General features: G+C 52.6%; 7 protein-coding genes across 7 annotated transcripts; 5 read left to right on the top strand and 2 right to left on the bottom strand.

The window, feature by feature from the left end:
* Window positions 1–72: 72 nt before the first annotated feature.
* Window positions 73–955, top strand: CKM354_000462200 (uncharacterized protein; the record flags this gene model as incomplete). The annotated part of the gene is made up of 2 exons (XM_044799866.1): window positions 73–534; window positions 665–955. The coding sequence occupies 2 exons, from the start codon at window positions 73–75 to the stop codon at window positions 953–955; spliced, it is 753 nt and encodes a 250-aa protein (XP_044655801.1).
* An 878-nt stretch (window positions 956–1,833) lies between these two features.
* Window positions 1,834–4,017, top strand: CKM354_000462100 (apyrase; the record flags this gene model as incomplete). Its single annotated transcript, XM_044799865.1, has 1 exon — window positions 1,834–4,017. The coding sequence occupies one exon, from the start codon at window positions 1,834–1,836 to the stop codon at window positions 4,015–4,017; it is 2,184 nt and encodes a 727-aa protein (XP_044655800.1).
* Window positions 4,018–4,496: 479 nt separating this feature from the next.
* Window positions 4,497–5,844, bottom strand: CKM354_000462000 (uncharacterized protein; the record flags this gene model as incomplete). Its single annotated transcript, XM_044799864.1, has 2 exons — window positions 4,497–5,648; window positions 5,704–5,844. 2 exons carry the CDS (start codon window positions 5,842–5,844, stop codon window positions 4,497–4,499), a joined length of 1,293 nt encoding a protein of 430 aa, XP_044655799.1.
* A 1,080-nt stretch (window positions 5,845–6,924) lies between these two features.
* On the top strand, window positions 6,925–8,531 carry CKM354_000461900 (uncharacterized protein; the record flags this gene model as incomplete). Its single annotated transcript, XM_044799863.1, has 4 exons — window positions 6,925–7,089; window positions 7,148–7,187; window positions 7,239–7,829; window positions 7,876–8,531. The coding sequence occupies 4 exons, from the start codon at window positions 6,925–6,927 to the stop codon at window positions 8,529–8,531; spliced, it is 1,452 nt and encodes a 483-aa protein (XP_044655798.1).
* Window positions 8,532–8,785: 254 nt separating this feature from the next.
* CKM354_000461800 (uncharacterized protein) lies at window positions 8,786–9,591 on the top strand (the record flags this gene model as incomplete). Its single annotated transcript, XM_044799862.1, has 3 exons — window positions 8,786–8,802; window positions 8,856–9,126; window positions 9,184–9,591. The coding sequence occupies 3 exons, from the start codon at window positions 8,786–8,788 to the stop codon at window positions 9,589–9,591; spliced, it is 696 nt and encodes a 231-aa protein (XP_044655797.1).
* A 251-nt stretch (window positions 9,592–9,842) lies between these two features.
* On the bottom strand, window positions 9,843–10,955 carry CKM354_000461700 (uncharacterized protein; the record flags this gene model as incomplete). Its single annotated transcript, XM_044799861.1, has 2 exons — window positions 9,843–10,656; window positions 10,714–10,955. The coding sequence occupies 2 exons, from the start codon at window positions 10,953–10,955 to the stop codon at window positions 9,843–9,845; spliced, it is 1,056 nt and encodes a 351-aa protein (XP_044655796.1).
* Window positions 10,956–12,105: 1,150 nt separating this feature from the next.
* On the top strand, window positions 12,106–13,571 carry CKM354_000461600 (uncharacterized protein; the record flags this gene model as incomplete). The annotated part of the gene is made up of 2 exons (XM_044799860.1): window positions 12,106–12,273; window positions 12,324–13,571. 2 exons carry the CDS (start codon window positions 12,106–12,108, stop codon window positions 13,569–13,571), a joined length of 1,416 nt encoding a protein of 471 aa, XP_044655795.1.
* Between the last annotated feature and the right edge of the window lie 8 nt (window positions 13,572–13,579).

The raw sequence follows: 13,579 nt of genomic DNA, 5'->3' as shown, positions 1-13,579 counted from the left end.
GCCCATTCCATCCTACAGAAGAGCTCGTCATCCTATTACACGAATCGCCTTCGCTACTACTCGACGACCACAATGCGTCCCCCTCTCCGCATCGCCGTGCTCGAATGCGACGAACCTATCGGGCGAACGAAAGAGAAATATGGAGGATATGGAAATTTGTTCCATGAATTGTTAGATCACAGCGCGAAACATTTGAAAGCGAAAGAGGGGAAAGAGGTGGAATTGGATGTGACGAAATATGATGTTGTGAGACATGAGGTTTATCCGGAGTTGGAGAATGTGGATGCTGTGCTTTTGACGGGGAGTAAATTCAACTCCTTTGATAACGATCCTTGGATTCTGAAGTTGGTGGAGTTTGTGAGGGGTGTGTTGAAGCAGGAGAGAGTGAGGTTGATTGGAGTGTGCTTTGGACATCAAATTATTGGAAGAGCGATGGATGTTAAGGTGGATCGGAGTGATCGGGGGTGGGAGATCAGTGTGAGTAAGGTGCAGTTGACGGAGACGGGGAAGAAGTTGTTTGGATTGGAGGAGATGGTGAGTGATCAGTTTTCCTTTCTGCTGGTTTATGAGAGACGAGGGAGGAGAGCTGGTGAGGGAGAAGAATTCGATGTTGAAGACAAGATGGAGGGTTCGAGAGTGGAGTTGTGCTGACGGATATGAACAGGCGATTCACCAGATGCATCGCGATATTGTATACGAATATCCGGAGGGAACACAGCCATTGGGACACTCTCCGAGATGTGATGTGCAGGGAATGTACATCAAGAACCGAGTTATCACGGTCCAAGGACATCCAGAGTTCAACGGCGATATTGTGTCCGAGCTGCTGGATAGTCGGCATGAGAAGGGAATATTTGATGATGCCATGTACAAGGACGGGATGGATAGGGTGCGGCTCCACCATGATGGTATTACCATTGGGGCCGCGTTCTTGAGGTTCCTGCTGGAAGATTGATGAGATGTAGCTTATTGCATCTATGCACGCATTTGGCGCATTGGTCGTGGCGAGGTGGTGGCGTTTCTTTGCTGGAAGCGTGGTCGGTTGCTACGTGACATTGCTGGCACTCGCTGGCGCTCTTATCAGAAGGAGGGGAAATTCGGCGGGTGGCTCGCGCATCGAAACAATGCAATGGCTGCAGCTGCAGCTTATTCTGCATCGGAGAGACAGCTTCAGATAAACATAGACCGTGATCAGTGGTAGGGCATGCAGCGCAGTTTCCCCACGCAACTCTGGCTCGAGCTATGGCGTGACGGAGTGGCTCGTTGGCGATACGATGTGCATGTGAGGTTGGCAGCTGAATGCGACTGGCTATGGCGTACCTCCACACAGCATAGCAGACCAGAGCACGACGGGGCATACCGCCGCAAACCTCGGTGGTCGTGGCGGAGGGTGGCAGTTCGCCGGGGAAGCTGCACGCGATGATTGGGTGCGTCGGCTGAATTGCTTGTGTACCTGACGACGGCCGCGCGTTCCATAGAAGCTCATCGCTACACTTGGCCAGATTGCGCCGCAGAAAGTTTCGCGCATCCCTGTCGCGCCTGCTCGATCGCCCCCAATCTCTTTGGAGCAGCTAGCCGAATACTCCATAGCACCAAAGGCCCTCCTTCCCTCAACATTCACCATTCGACGCAATTCTTCCACCCTACACGGTCGCTACTCCCCATCTACAACCTCGTCACACCTCTCTGCGCGACTGGCACGCGCAGAATGTATTATATCTCTCACCTCTGCTAATATTAGACCCTGCGACTGCGAACACACGAACCCACAAAGGAACCGATAACAACGAGATAAGGACGACATCGATTCGCGCGACATAGCGACTTCCCACCATGGGCAAACACAAATACGGTCTGGTCTTCGACGCCGGCTCGTCGGGCACGAGAGTCTACGTCTACAAATGGGACTCGGTCGCGCATGCACGCAAAAAGGGAGAGGACTTGCACCGATTACCGGAGATCGAGACCAAGAAGAAATGGATCAAGAAGGTCCACCCTGGCATCTCGACTTTTGGAGACAAACCTGAACTCGTAGGCCCGGATCACCTGAAGGAATTGGTCGAATTCGCGTTGGATATTGTGCCGAAGCACGCTGTAGAGGATACTCCGGTGTTTTTGCTTGCGACTGCGGGTATGCGATTGTTGCCGGACGATCAACGCGCTGCGCTGCTAGAACACACGTGTTCCTACTTCCAGCGGAATACGAAATTCCAGCTGCCAGATTGTGGAGTGCACGTGCAGGTCATACCAGGAGAGACCGAGGGGCTATATGGCTGGATCGCGGCGAATTACTTGCTCGGAGGCTTCGATGCGCCCACAGATCATGATCATGGGAAACAACACAATACCTATGGGTTCTTGGATATGGGAGGAGCTTCAGCGCAGATTGCATTCGCGCCGAATGCCACCGAGGCGGAGAAGCATGCGGATGACCTGAAATTGCTACGATTGAGGAGAGTGGATGGAGAGTCGTTGGAGTACAAAGTCTTCGTGACAACGTGGCTAGGATTTGGAGCGAACGAGGCACGGAGACGATACGTGACGCGACTGCTCGAAGCATCACCAGATGCCGATGAGATACCTGATCCTTGTCTCCCCGTGGGCATCAAGGTCAAGAAGACGGGAGAGGAGATTGAGCCTGGGTCAAAGGATCTGGCTGCACACGAACCACATCTGCTCGGAACTGGCGATTTCACACAATGTTTGAAGAGCACGTATCCACTGTTGGAGAAGGAGAAAGAATGCAAAGACGCGCCTTGTCTACTGAATGGACAACATACTCCTGCGATCGATTTCGATGTCAACCACTTTGTCGGCGTTTCAGAATACTGGCATACCACACACGAGATCTTCGCAATGGCACACAAGGACAAGGCTTACGACTTTGCGAGCTACCAAAAGCAGGTTACAGAATTCTGTTCGCGAAACTGGGCGGAGATTGAGGAGGATGTCGAGAAGGAGAAGTGGGGACACAAAGTGGATGAGAAAACGGTGGAAGAGGTGTGTTTCAAGGCCAGCTGGCTGATCAATATGCTGCACGATGGCATTGGCGTTCCACGAGTGGGCATCGAGGCAGGCAAGAGCAGCGTGCAAAACAAGACCGATGCAATTGTTGAGAGCGCGAAAGATCGAGGTTTCTTGGATCCTTTTCAGGCTGTCGACAAGATTGACGGCAAGGAGGTGAGCTGGACACTTGGCAAGATTGTACTTTATGCATCTTCTCAAATGCCCGCAGCGGAAGAAGCCAAAGCTGTGGGCTTCGGCAGCAATATCGAGACCACGACTCTGCCGTACGACTGGCAATATCCCGCTGGACACTTACCGACGATTTCCGCGAACGACACAGCAACGACCGAGAGCGACGACTGGCACGATCGCATTCTGTCCAGCGACTACAGCCGCCGAGCCCCTGGAATTCTCATCTTCCTCCTCATTTTCGCCCTCGCAGTTTACCTCCTCTGCGGCCGTGAACGACGACAATCGTGGTATCACAAGATGACCGGCGGCAAAAGCCACCACAGCAAACCACGCAAAGGTGCTTCCTCTTCTCGCTTCCTTGGTGGTAAGCTTTTCGGCTCCTCGCCCACTTACGAACGCGTTCTCGAAGAAGGCGCCGATCCATCGGATTTCGAACTTGGTGATTTCTCTGACAACGAACGCCTCTCGGATTCCAGCGTCGATCTCGATTCCGCCGGTCGTGTTGGACGAACTTCTGGACTGGCGACACCTGGTCTTCGTGGCCTGTCACCAGACATCTCGAGGGGTTCTCCGAAAATGACGAAGAGCTACTTTGACGCACCGCACGGAAGCAGTGTTGTTGTAGAACGACCGGGGAGCTCGCATGGTCTGGGAATTGCCACTGCGGCTTCTGCTCCTGCTGTTACGCCATTCGATCGTGGCGGGTTGATTATTCGATCGGAGAGTAAGGAGAGTTTAAGGGCTCCCAGTCGGAGTCGGCGGAATAGTCCGACGAGACGGAGTCCGTTGATGATGCCGTTGAAGGAGAGTCTGGATTGATAGATCAGTCTCTTGAAGCATCAGCGAGAGTGGAGTTTTCGTGTTTCTTTTTGGGGATTTCATAGCGAAGGTGTTGGATGGAACTTGACGGCGTTAACCTTGGGCCGCTTCTGGTTTTCTCACGATGAGAAGGCAGAGCATTTCATATATGAGATCCATGACTTGCTTCTTTTTGGTACGTATAATGATGGTTGGAAAGAGGAGAAGTGGAGAGGAGGAGGCATGAGACGAAATCACTTCGTTCTCCTTGTAAATATTTAGATTCGTAGCCTCTCCATGAGAAGTCCTGGAAAGCTCTATTCACCTCAACATGGACCTCTTCTGTCCAGTTACGGAGGGATCACATCTTCGAGATAGGGAACAGACTGGGTCAATGTTCCAAGCCACGAAACGTCAGCGCAGCCATGCTTTACACAATTCATACGGGTATCTGGAACGCTGCACCACCATAAGAACGCCAACTCCTGCACAGCTCGGCATCAAAGGAAGTAGTCCGCGACTGGCTTTTTGGCCGGCATCCCTCTGCTGTCCTGCGGAGCGGCATCGAACACACGATATCTCCTGCCAGGAGCAGGCTTGTTGGGTGGTTGTTCCCGTTCTGACAGGATGCTGTTTGATCTCCCTGCATCGCCATTGCTTCTTTGCGCATAGCCGGCATTCGCGCCGTCTTCACTGAGCTCCAGAATTGCAGCCACATTGCCGCATCTGTAGCAGTAGTTGGGAGCTGACCACACCGTTACTATCGTACTGTCGAACATCTCCTTAAAACCTTCCATGACCAGTTGATGGGCGCGACAGATGAGACTGAGATCATTCTTGTGGTTGAAGCATTTCACAATGTCAGAGCCGAAGAGGAAGCCAGCGCCGCGTGGCGACAGACCCCATCCATCAATCTCGTCCGGATCCGACCAGAGGAGATCGCACATAGCACCTTCGTGAGGTACTTCTTGTTTGCGATCCAAGAGCCGGATCTTGTCGATACTGTCTATGAGTGGACTTAAGCCACCGTGCACGCACAGAACTGCACCACCGGTGTTGCTCGCGCTGCCTCGACTTGCACCCGATGCACCTGTACCTGGTGGGCCAGTTCGGGATGATGGTGTTTGTTCCTGTGTCTGCGAAGGTGAAGCAGGTTCATTGGACAGTGTCGAGTTATCGTGGCTCAGATAAGCCGACCGGGAGCGCGCGTATCGATTCATGATCTGGCCTTGCGAGTTCAGAATCTCTATTTCAACATCCTCGTGAGGTGGATGCGAGCCGGAAGGATCCGCGAATGGCGCATCTGTGGGATCGATGTCTCCTGCTGCACCCATCACCAAGGCGCCCAGTGCTAGGTAGTCAAAGACCTCGCAGCAGTATCGCCAGACGTTGGCGCTGCCGTATTTACGTAAGCATTCGTCGTAGAAGCCGTAGACGGTCGTGATTTGTCGTGATTCATGATTGCCGCGAATGAGCGTGATGCGATCCGGGTAGCGCACTTTCAAACAAAGCAGAAGAAGAAACGATTCAAGCGAATAGAAGCCTCTGTCAACGAAATCGCCCATGAAGAGATAATTCGTGTCTGGCACATCGCCACCCACACGAAAAAGTTCCATCAAGTCGTGGAATTGTCCATGAATGTCACCGCATATCTAACACGTTCGGTCAGCGCTTCACCCGCCACTACACGTTGTCGGAACGACCTACCGTTACCGGCGCATCCACGCTGACCACATTGCCTTCTTCTATGAGGAGTTCACGCGCTTTGTAGCAGAGTTCTCGCACTTGTGTTTCTGGTATAGGTCGACAGGCGCGCAACTGCGCTATGGCTTTGTCGAGATCACTCATTTTGAGCGATGCGCCAACTGGCGCGTGCCCAAGGAGGCTGGGATCTGGTTGCAACTGAGTCTCTCAGCACGTTTTGCAGCTGTTTTTAGTATCGCGCCGTGTTCGTGAATCGGCAGAGGGAGATGTTCGCGATGTGAACGGCGGAGGTGATGTGGCGATCGCTGAGGAGCAACGGTGGTGTGTTTCCGGGCGCGGCGGCGAGGGAGAAGGAGCCGGTTCCACTATGAGTGGTGGTACTATGAAGCGAGAGTACCCTGCGGTGTGAACGTCCAGCTGCGAGGAATAGTCGTTGTCTCTGCTCGCGCGTTGAGGTCGTGTTGCAGTTGTTTCAGAGTTCGACCGGACTGACAGTCGTGCTCGGGATCGGCCGGTCTTTTCGCCGCCACCTCCGTGAGACTCACCACCTCTCCTCTCCTCCTGCGCATACTCTCTCACCACATGCATGCTGAACACCAATGGGTTGACTTCATGGGATAGTCGAGCATCAGATATCAGTGCGAAGCGTCTGCCATATGGCTGATAGCAAGAACGAGCCCAGAGAAGAACTGAAATGACTGACGACCCAACTATGTCCCGGAGCCCACAGCACGACAACGACAATGGAGCCATTGTTGGCGAGCATGGATGACACGAGGCGCTCGAAATCAGTTTGACCACGATCACTCCTTATTTCCGCAATTAAGATCGCTTGTCTTACCATGTTGTCGGAAAAGTGGAAGCCCTGGCAATGACCCCGCAGCAATTGATTCGTTGCGATCGAGCAACGTGAAGCGCCCAGAGCGATGCGTATGCATATCCCCGAGACGATGTACCAGGTTGAGGGTACAAGCAAGGTCCAGATTCGGTGTGAGCCTGCAGGAACAGCAGTCCGACCTCTCAAACAACACCTCCTCAGGCTGCGAACCCCGCTTGAGTGAGGTACTGTATTGCGGGCAGCTTGTAGAGCTTCATGAGCTGTGCTGACTCCTCAGCGTGGAGTATAAGTATGCACATACTCTGAGCCGTTGGAAGATACGAGATCGGTAGGAAATTTGCGATTCAGTTGGTGATATCACTTCATCGCAATTATACATTGATAAAATGGCCAGCTTCAAGGGATACGACCTGATCGTTGTAGGCTCAGGCTTCGCTGGTTCGTTCGCAACTTTGAGCTTCCTCGAAACTTGCAAGAGAGAAGGTAAACAAGGGCGAGTCGCCCTCGTAGAAGTTGGCAAAGATGGCGAACGTTGTGGTGCATCGCGATGGGTTAGTATCGAAACAGTAAGGGGTGTCAATCTGCACAAGTGGTTGACCATATTTCCAGACTATGGCATATTTGAGACTGGACAAGAACCTCGACTTTGGTATGAAGTCTTTCTGCTCGACATGACGTGGTCCTGCTCACCATTCCATAGACAAGGATTGGGTCAAGGAGATGCGCCGAGTCAGCAATGGCGTCGCTGACGAAGATTACTGTGAGAAACTCCGCAACGAAGCTCCAATCACCGCAAAGTTCTGCGAAGATCGCGGCGTCAAGTTCGTCCATCACGATGAGCCAAATGTCCTACTCGAATTCGATACCGACCAGCACTTTGTCTTTCCTGATGGAGGTGGCGTTGCGATCATCACAAAGATGATGGAACACATCAAGGGTTACCCCAATGCAGAGATCCACTGGGAGACGGAAGCCATTAAGCTGTTGCAGGATGAACAGGGCAAAATTCGCGGCCTGAAGGTCAGAAAGAACGACGGCCTGCTTCACGATCTCCTCGCACCAGATGTAGTCTTGGCGTGCGGTGGGTTCGAGGGCAACCAAGAAATGCTAGCACGCTACATCGGCCGAGACACCCACAAGCTACCACTCATTGCCCCTGGCATCAAGCACAACAAAGGAGCAGGCTTAAGAATGGCTCTCGAGGTCGGCGCGGGAACTGCAGGCTCTTTCGATGGAATGCATTGCGAGCTGGTTGATACACGCGCCACAAAGCCAGATGCAGTTATCTGGGGTATGTATGCAACGACTTGAGCGTAAGCACAACTAACAGATTGAAGGTCACAACTACGGCATTGTTGTCAACAAAGACTGCGAGCGCTTCTACGACGAGGGCCAGCGTCACCTCTTCGCAACCTTCGAGATGATCGCCTTGTACTGCTGGAAAGATCACAATCAATCTTGCTTCTTTGTTACAGACGACCCAATCATGCAACGTTTCAAGGGCAGCTGGGTCTATGAGACCACCGATATTCCACCAGAGAAGGCCGATACGATTGAAGAGCTAGCAGGAAAGCTTGGCATTGACCCTGTCGCTCTCAAGAAGACTGTTGATGAATACAACGCTGCCGTGAACGACAAGCCATTCGACCTCATGAAGCTCGATGGCAAGCGCACGAATGGCTTGAAAGTCGACAAGACTAATTGGGCTGCTAAGATCGAGAAGGGCCCTTTCTACGGATATCCAATGACGGCCAACCTGACTTTCACCTATGGAGGTGTCAAGACTGATCTTGATGGTCGTGTTCTTTCAACTGCCGATGTGCCTATTCCTGGACTCTGGGGTGCTGGTGAGATGACTGGATTGTTCTACAACGAATATCCGCCGGCAACATCTTGCTTGCGAAGCATGACCTGGGGTCGCTTAGAGGGTGAGGCGATTGCGAAGAACCTTGGACAGGAGAGGAAGACCGGCATTGCTGTGAGGGCTAAGTAGGTCATCAATTTGTACATACTGCTACGACTTGCAAGCAACAAAGTGAAAGATCACGTGTCACTGTGTACAGCGGAAAGTGAATAGTCAGAACGCCCATCGACGACATGAGTGAAGAGTATATGGTGACACCCTCGCCAACGAGTTTTCACTCACAAATTCTTACACCCTGATACTCGATTCCACACTCGAGCCTCCCAGTCCCATCCCATCCCCTCATCAAAGATACTCGAGTACTACTTCCCACCAGCATCACAATGGACACCCTCTACTCGTAAGTACAGCACATCTTGCTATCCTCGAAATATCCTCTGACTTTGTTCACAGCTCTCTCCGCGGCGACCGCCTCATCACCATCTACGTCGGCTGTGATCCTCAGCCGATCTCCATCCAACAGTCCTTGCTCTGCAACACCGCGGAGTACTTCAAGAATCTCCTGACCAATGGTCATTTCCAGGAATCTCAGACCGGTGTCGCTCGCTTCCCAGAAGACGATGTCGAGTCGTGGAAGCTACTTGCATACTGGGCAATGCACCGCACGCTCCCAGACTCAGTCGACGTGGTTTCGTGCTGTAAGGCTTGGTATTTGGGTGACAAGGTCAGTACTGCGGAAAGAAATTTCAACGAGATGATATGCTAATGCGCGACATAACAGTACATGATGCCCGCTTTCCAAGACGAAGTCATGTACGCCATCTTGAACGAAGTTCTCGATACCGTCATGACCGACGACGCTTTCGTCGATCTGTTTGCTGCCACCATACCAGAAACTCAGCCACGTCAGCTCCTCGCCGAATTGCTCGTCGATCTCGTTTTGCATGATGGTCTTCTCCAGTGGAGCGACCTGCCAAAAGTTCAGGGACAGCAGAACCACATGGCGAGCATTCTGGCTGCGATGGACGATCTGAAGGAGGCTGGCCATTCGCGCTCTCGCGGTGACCTGCGTGATGCTATGGGCCACGACGGCAAGCCGTTGTGGATGAGATACATGGTCGCTAGTGGGCCGAAGGAAGCTGTGGGTTGGTACTGGCACCACGACAGCGAGGAGTGGCGACTGGCTTAGCTCTGATGTTTTGAGAGTTGATGGGGCTTTGAATGGACGAGGTTGATGACTGATGACGAATGCATGACAGGCAAGATTGACTATTGATTGTGGACGAGCGAAATAGGGTTCGAACGAGGCGCCAATGACTAATGACGAATGCACAATGGGTGAGAATTACGATTGATCATTTGGATGAGGGAAACCCGACTGCGTCCGGTATTTACCTTCAACCGCTCTTTACTGCTAGCGAATAGATAGAATTCGCAAAGCTAGACACTGCTTCTCATGGCCTTCCCCTCCTCCCTCGTATTCACAGTCTGTCCTTGCACGTTTCCCCCTTCATCAATGGGCTGATGCTCCTCCCAGAACTTGTTCATTACCATTCCCTTGCCAGACAAAATTCCGTAGAAATTGAAAGGATCAACAACCGTGATCAGAAATGGCCTCTTATCTGCCTTTGAGAAGCCAGGTCCCAGTCTCTCCGTCTTCCCATCCACAGGATCCAAGAAGATCTTACTACTCCGGGGCAAATACTTGCCAGGATGAAAGATGGCAAGCAAGATGACGAAGAGCGTGATGTTCGCGATTTCGAAAACCCACAAGAACCATTCGTTTCTCGATACAGGTCCGCAGTAAGGATCTTCCCTGTCTGGATCGCAAGAGCCAGCCTCAAAGCCTTCGATAGTGCGCACGATACAGCGGACCAGAATCATGAAGCTTGTGATGTAGAGCAAATAACAGACATTGCGAACATTCTTGGGGAAATTCCCACCTTTGCGTGCCTTGTATTCGAGCGTTGCCACAATCGAGATGAAGAATGTCTCGACAAAGATTTGCAGGATCAATGCTGATTTGAGTAAGTTGAGACCAATGTTACGCTGGGACTCTGTTCGACCTGATCCGGCGCTGTTGGCTGCTCCTGAGCCTGTGAGAGATTCGACTGCGGCGGAGAGGAAGATGAAAGTGCTGAAGACGCGGCCGGGATGGATGGGAGTGTAGTAGGGGAGGTAGGCGAGCAGGCGGCCGAGGATGAAGTATTCAGCTGCAGAGTAGAGCGGCGGGCCCATCAGGACCAGGACGTATCTTGATGGGGGAGTTGTTAGTGTGACCGACTGCGAATCGTTGCTGAGATTTGCTTACTGGGCAATGAAGAGTCCAATATTTCGCACTTGGTGGACGGAGATGCTGCGACAGACGAAGCCGGCTATCCAGACACTTGTTGCCCAGATCATGACTGCGCCGAATTTTTTCCATCTGTACCGGAAGAAGGACTGGTAGATCTGATAGGCACCAAGTGCGGTCAAAAGGACTGCAAAGACAATCGGAGCTGGCTTGTTCGGGTTGTAGGGGTACAGTGACCAGTCATCTGAGATGTCTGACATTGTTGTTCTCGGTGACGTCGTCTTTTCGATGGATGGTGTCCTGTTCTGTTCAGAAGTTAAAGTAAGAGTGATAGGTAGTTATGGCTCCCGTGAGTGCTTTTGCGATCTGGTCTCAGCCGTATACATATATCAACTCCTCGCGACGCATGCTGAAGCTCTAACCTTAAGCGACGTCTACTCGTGACAACAGCAAGGCTGTGTCTGTGTCTCGTAGAGGTGCCTGCCGATCATTGCGCAACGGTACGCGATTGGTTGATACAAGCTTTCATGGTAGGAGCGTGGCAGAAGATTGGTGCGCGTCTGTGAATCCTTCAGCATACGTCGTCCCGCGAGTAGTTCCGCTCTCGTTGCGCGCTGGTGCACTGCCATGTACAATTTCAGCTCGCATTCGCATTGGAGATGTTAATGCCTCAGGGCATGGAACGCGGCAATTTGGGTTCTGACATTCGCTCATGGCGCATGAGGCCATGAGGTGTGCAGTGTGCAGTGCAGTAAACAGCCATGCGCCGTGGACCTTTCCGATTCCGGCATGTGTGCTTCTCCAGGCTGTGTCATGGCTGCAGAGAGGGAGGCCGTGTTCCGTGACCGTTGCCATGTGTGAGAGTGACACGGCTCGCTCTACAGTACTCGTCTTCGCGAGGAGGTCAGAGGCGAAGGCAAGCTTTGCAGGCGCGGAACCCGAACCCGACGGGAGCATTGACGCTCACCTTGGACCACCGACCACGACCTCGTCCACGATGACCATCGTCAACACTTTTGCGACAGCATGCCAACCAGGAGATCTATGGGTAAGGCTGACACGCTGGTCTCAAGCTTCATCTGCTTTTCGTGCTTGAGCAAAGCTGGTAGAGCAGGCCAAGTATCCCGCAACGCTGCTTTCATATCTGCCTCTCGCAACTTGTCTACGTATGTAGGGCGACCAGCAGCCGATGGTGCATGCTTGAGCGCGCAGAGATCTAGACGAGCGACAATCTCCCCGACCCCCCTGCAGCGGCGACATTTCTTGACAAGAGGCGGCACGGCACCGACGACCCTCGAAGAACATCAGAGACAAGTCGAGCAAATATCGGAGCGAGTACGAGGCTTCTATGAACGCAAAGAGAAGTTCAGGATATATCATGGATCGACGAACAGTACGCGCAAGTCGGCAATGGGGAGGGACCCTAAAACGGTCGTGGACACAAGCAAACTGAACCATGTCGTTTCGGTGGACACGGAACGCAAAGTCGCGCTGGTAGAGCCCAACGTGCCAATGGACAGACTCGTGGAAGAGACTCTTAAATATGGGCTCGTACCTCCTGTCGTAATGGAGTTTCCTGTAAGTTGAGGATGTGCCATGACTATGCACAACAACTGAGATCGCAGTAGGGTATCACCGTGGGAGGTGGCTACTCGGGCACCGCTGGAGAGAGCTCATCCTTCAAGCACGGATTCTTCGATCGAACTCTGAACAAAGTCGAAATGGTTCTGGCCACAGGTGAAGTCATCACCGCGTCAGAAACAGAGAACTCCGACCTGTTCCGTGGCGCAGCTGGAGCTGTTGGCACGTTTGGCGTCACGACCATGGTTGAGCTTCAATTGATCAAAGCGACGAAGTATGTAGAAGCCACATACCATCCAGTCACCAGTATGGAGGAGGCCACTGCAAAGCTACTCGACTTCACATCCAAGCCCGACCAATTCGATTACATCGACGGCATCATGTACTCGCAACAAAGCGGAGCCATCGTCACTGGACGCATGACAGACACACCATCCGAAGGCGTCCCAGAGCAACGCTTCAGCGCTCCCAAGGATCCCTGGTTCTATCTCCACGTCAAAGACCGCATCGCGAAAGGCTCCCAACCAACCTCCGATGCGATCCCCCTTCCAGAATACCTCTTCCGCTACGACCGAGGCGGTTTCTGGGTCGGCGAAGGCGCGTTCGACTACTTCAAATTTCCCCTCGCAAACTGGTCCCGCCGCTGGCTCGACGACTTCCTCCACACCCGAATGCTCTACACAGCCCTCCACTCCAGCGGCCGCTCAGAACAAATGATAATCCAAGACCTCGCACTTCCATATCCCAACGCCACCGGGTTCGTAAAACGCATGGACGAAAGATTGAACATCTGGCCTCTATGGCTTTGTCCCTTGAAACAAAGCCCCGGTCCCACAATGCATCCTCACTACAACGAATATGAATCTGATGGCAAAACTCTACAACCTATGCTCAATATCGGTCTATGGGGCAAAGCACCTCCCACACATGAAGGTTTCGTACAAGCGAATCGAGATATTGAAGCCACGCTTCAAAAACTTCGCGGGATGAAATGGTTGTATGCTCAGACCTATTTCAACGAAAATGACTTCTGGAAAGACTTTGATAGGCAATGGTACGAGGACCTGAGGAGAAAATACTCGGCCACGACTTTGCCTACTGCGTGGGAGAAAGTGCATGTTAATGTCGAAGCGGAGCGGAAAGCCAGACAACAACAAAAGAAATCTTGGACTCAAAGGCTGTTGGAGACGTGGCCGATGCCGGGCTTCGTGGGTATCAGGAGGTCGATACAGAGCAAGGACTATATTCAGGCGAGGGAAGCAGCTTGGAAGGAGTGGGTGCCGCGGAAGGATTGAGGTTCGCC

The sequence above is a fragment of the Cercospora kikuchii genome (assembly GCF_019650295.1).
Source record: "Cercospora kikuchii DNA, contig_00003, whole genome shotgun sequence".
NCBI classification, from domain to species: Eukaryota; Fungi; Ascomycota; class Dothideomycetes; order Mycosphaerellales; family Mycosphaerellaceae; genus Cercospora; species Cercospora kikuchii.
This window is presented reverse-complemented; position numbering and strand designations above follow the sequence as displayed.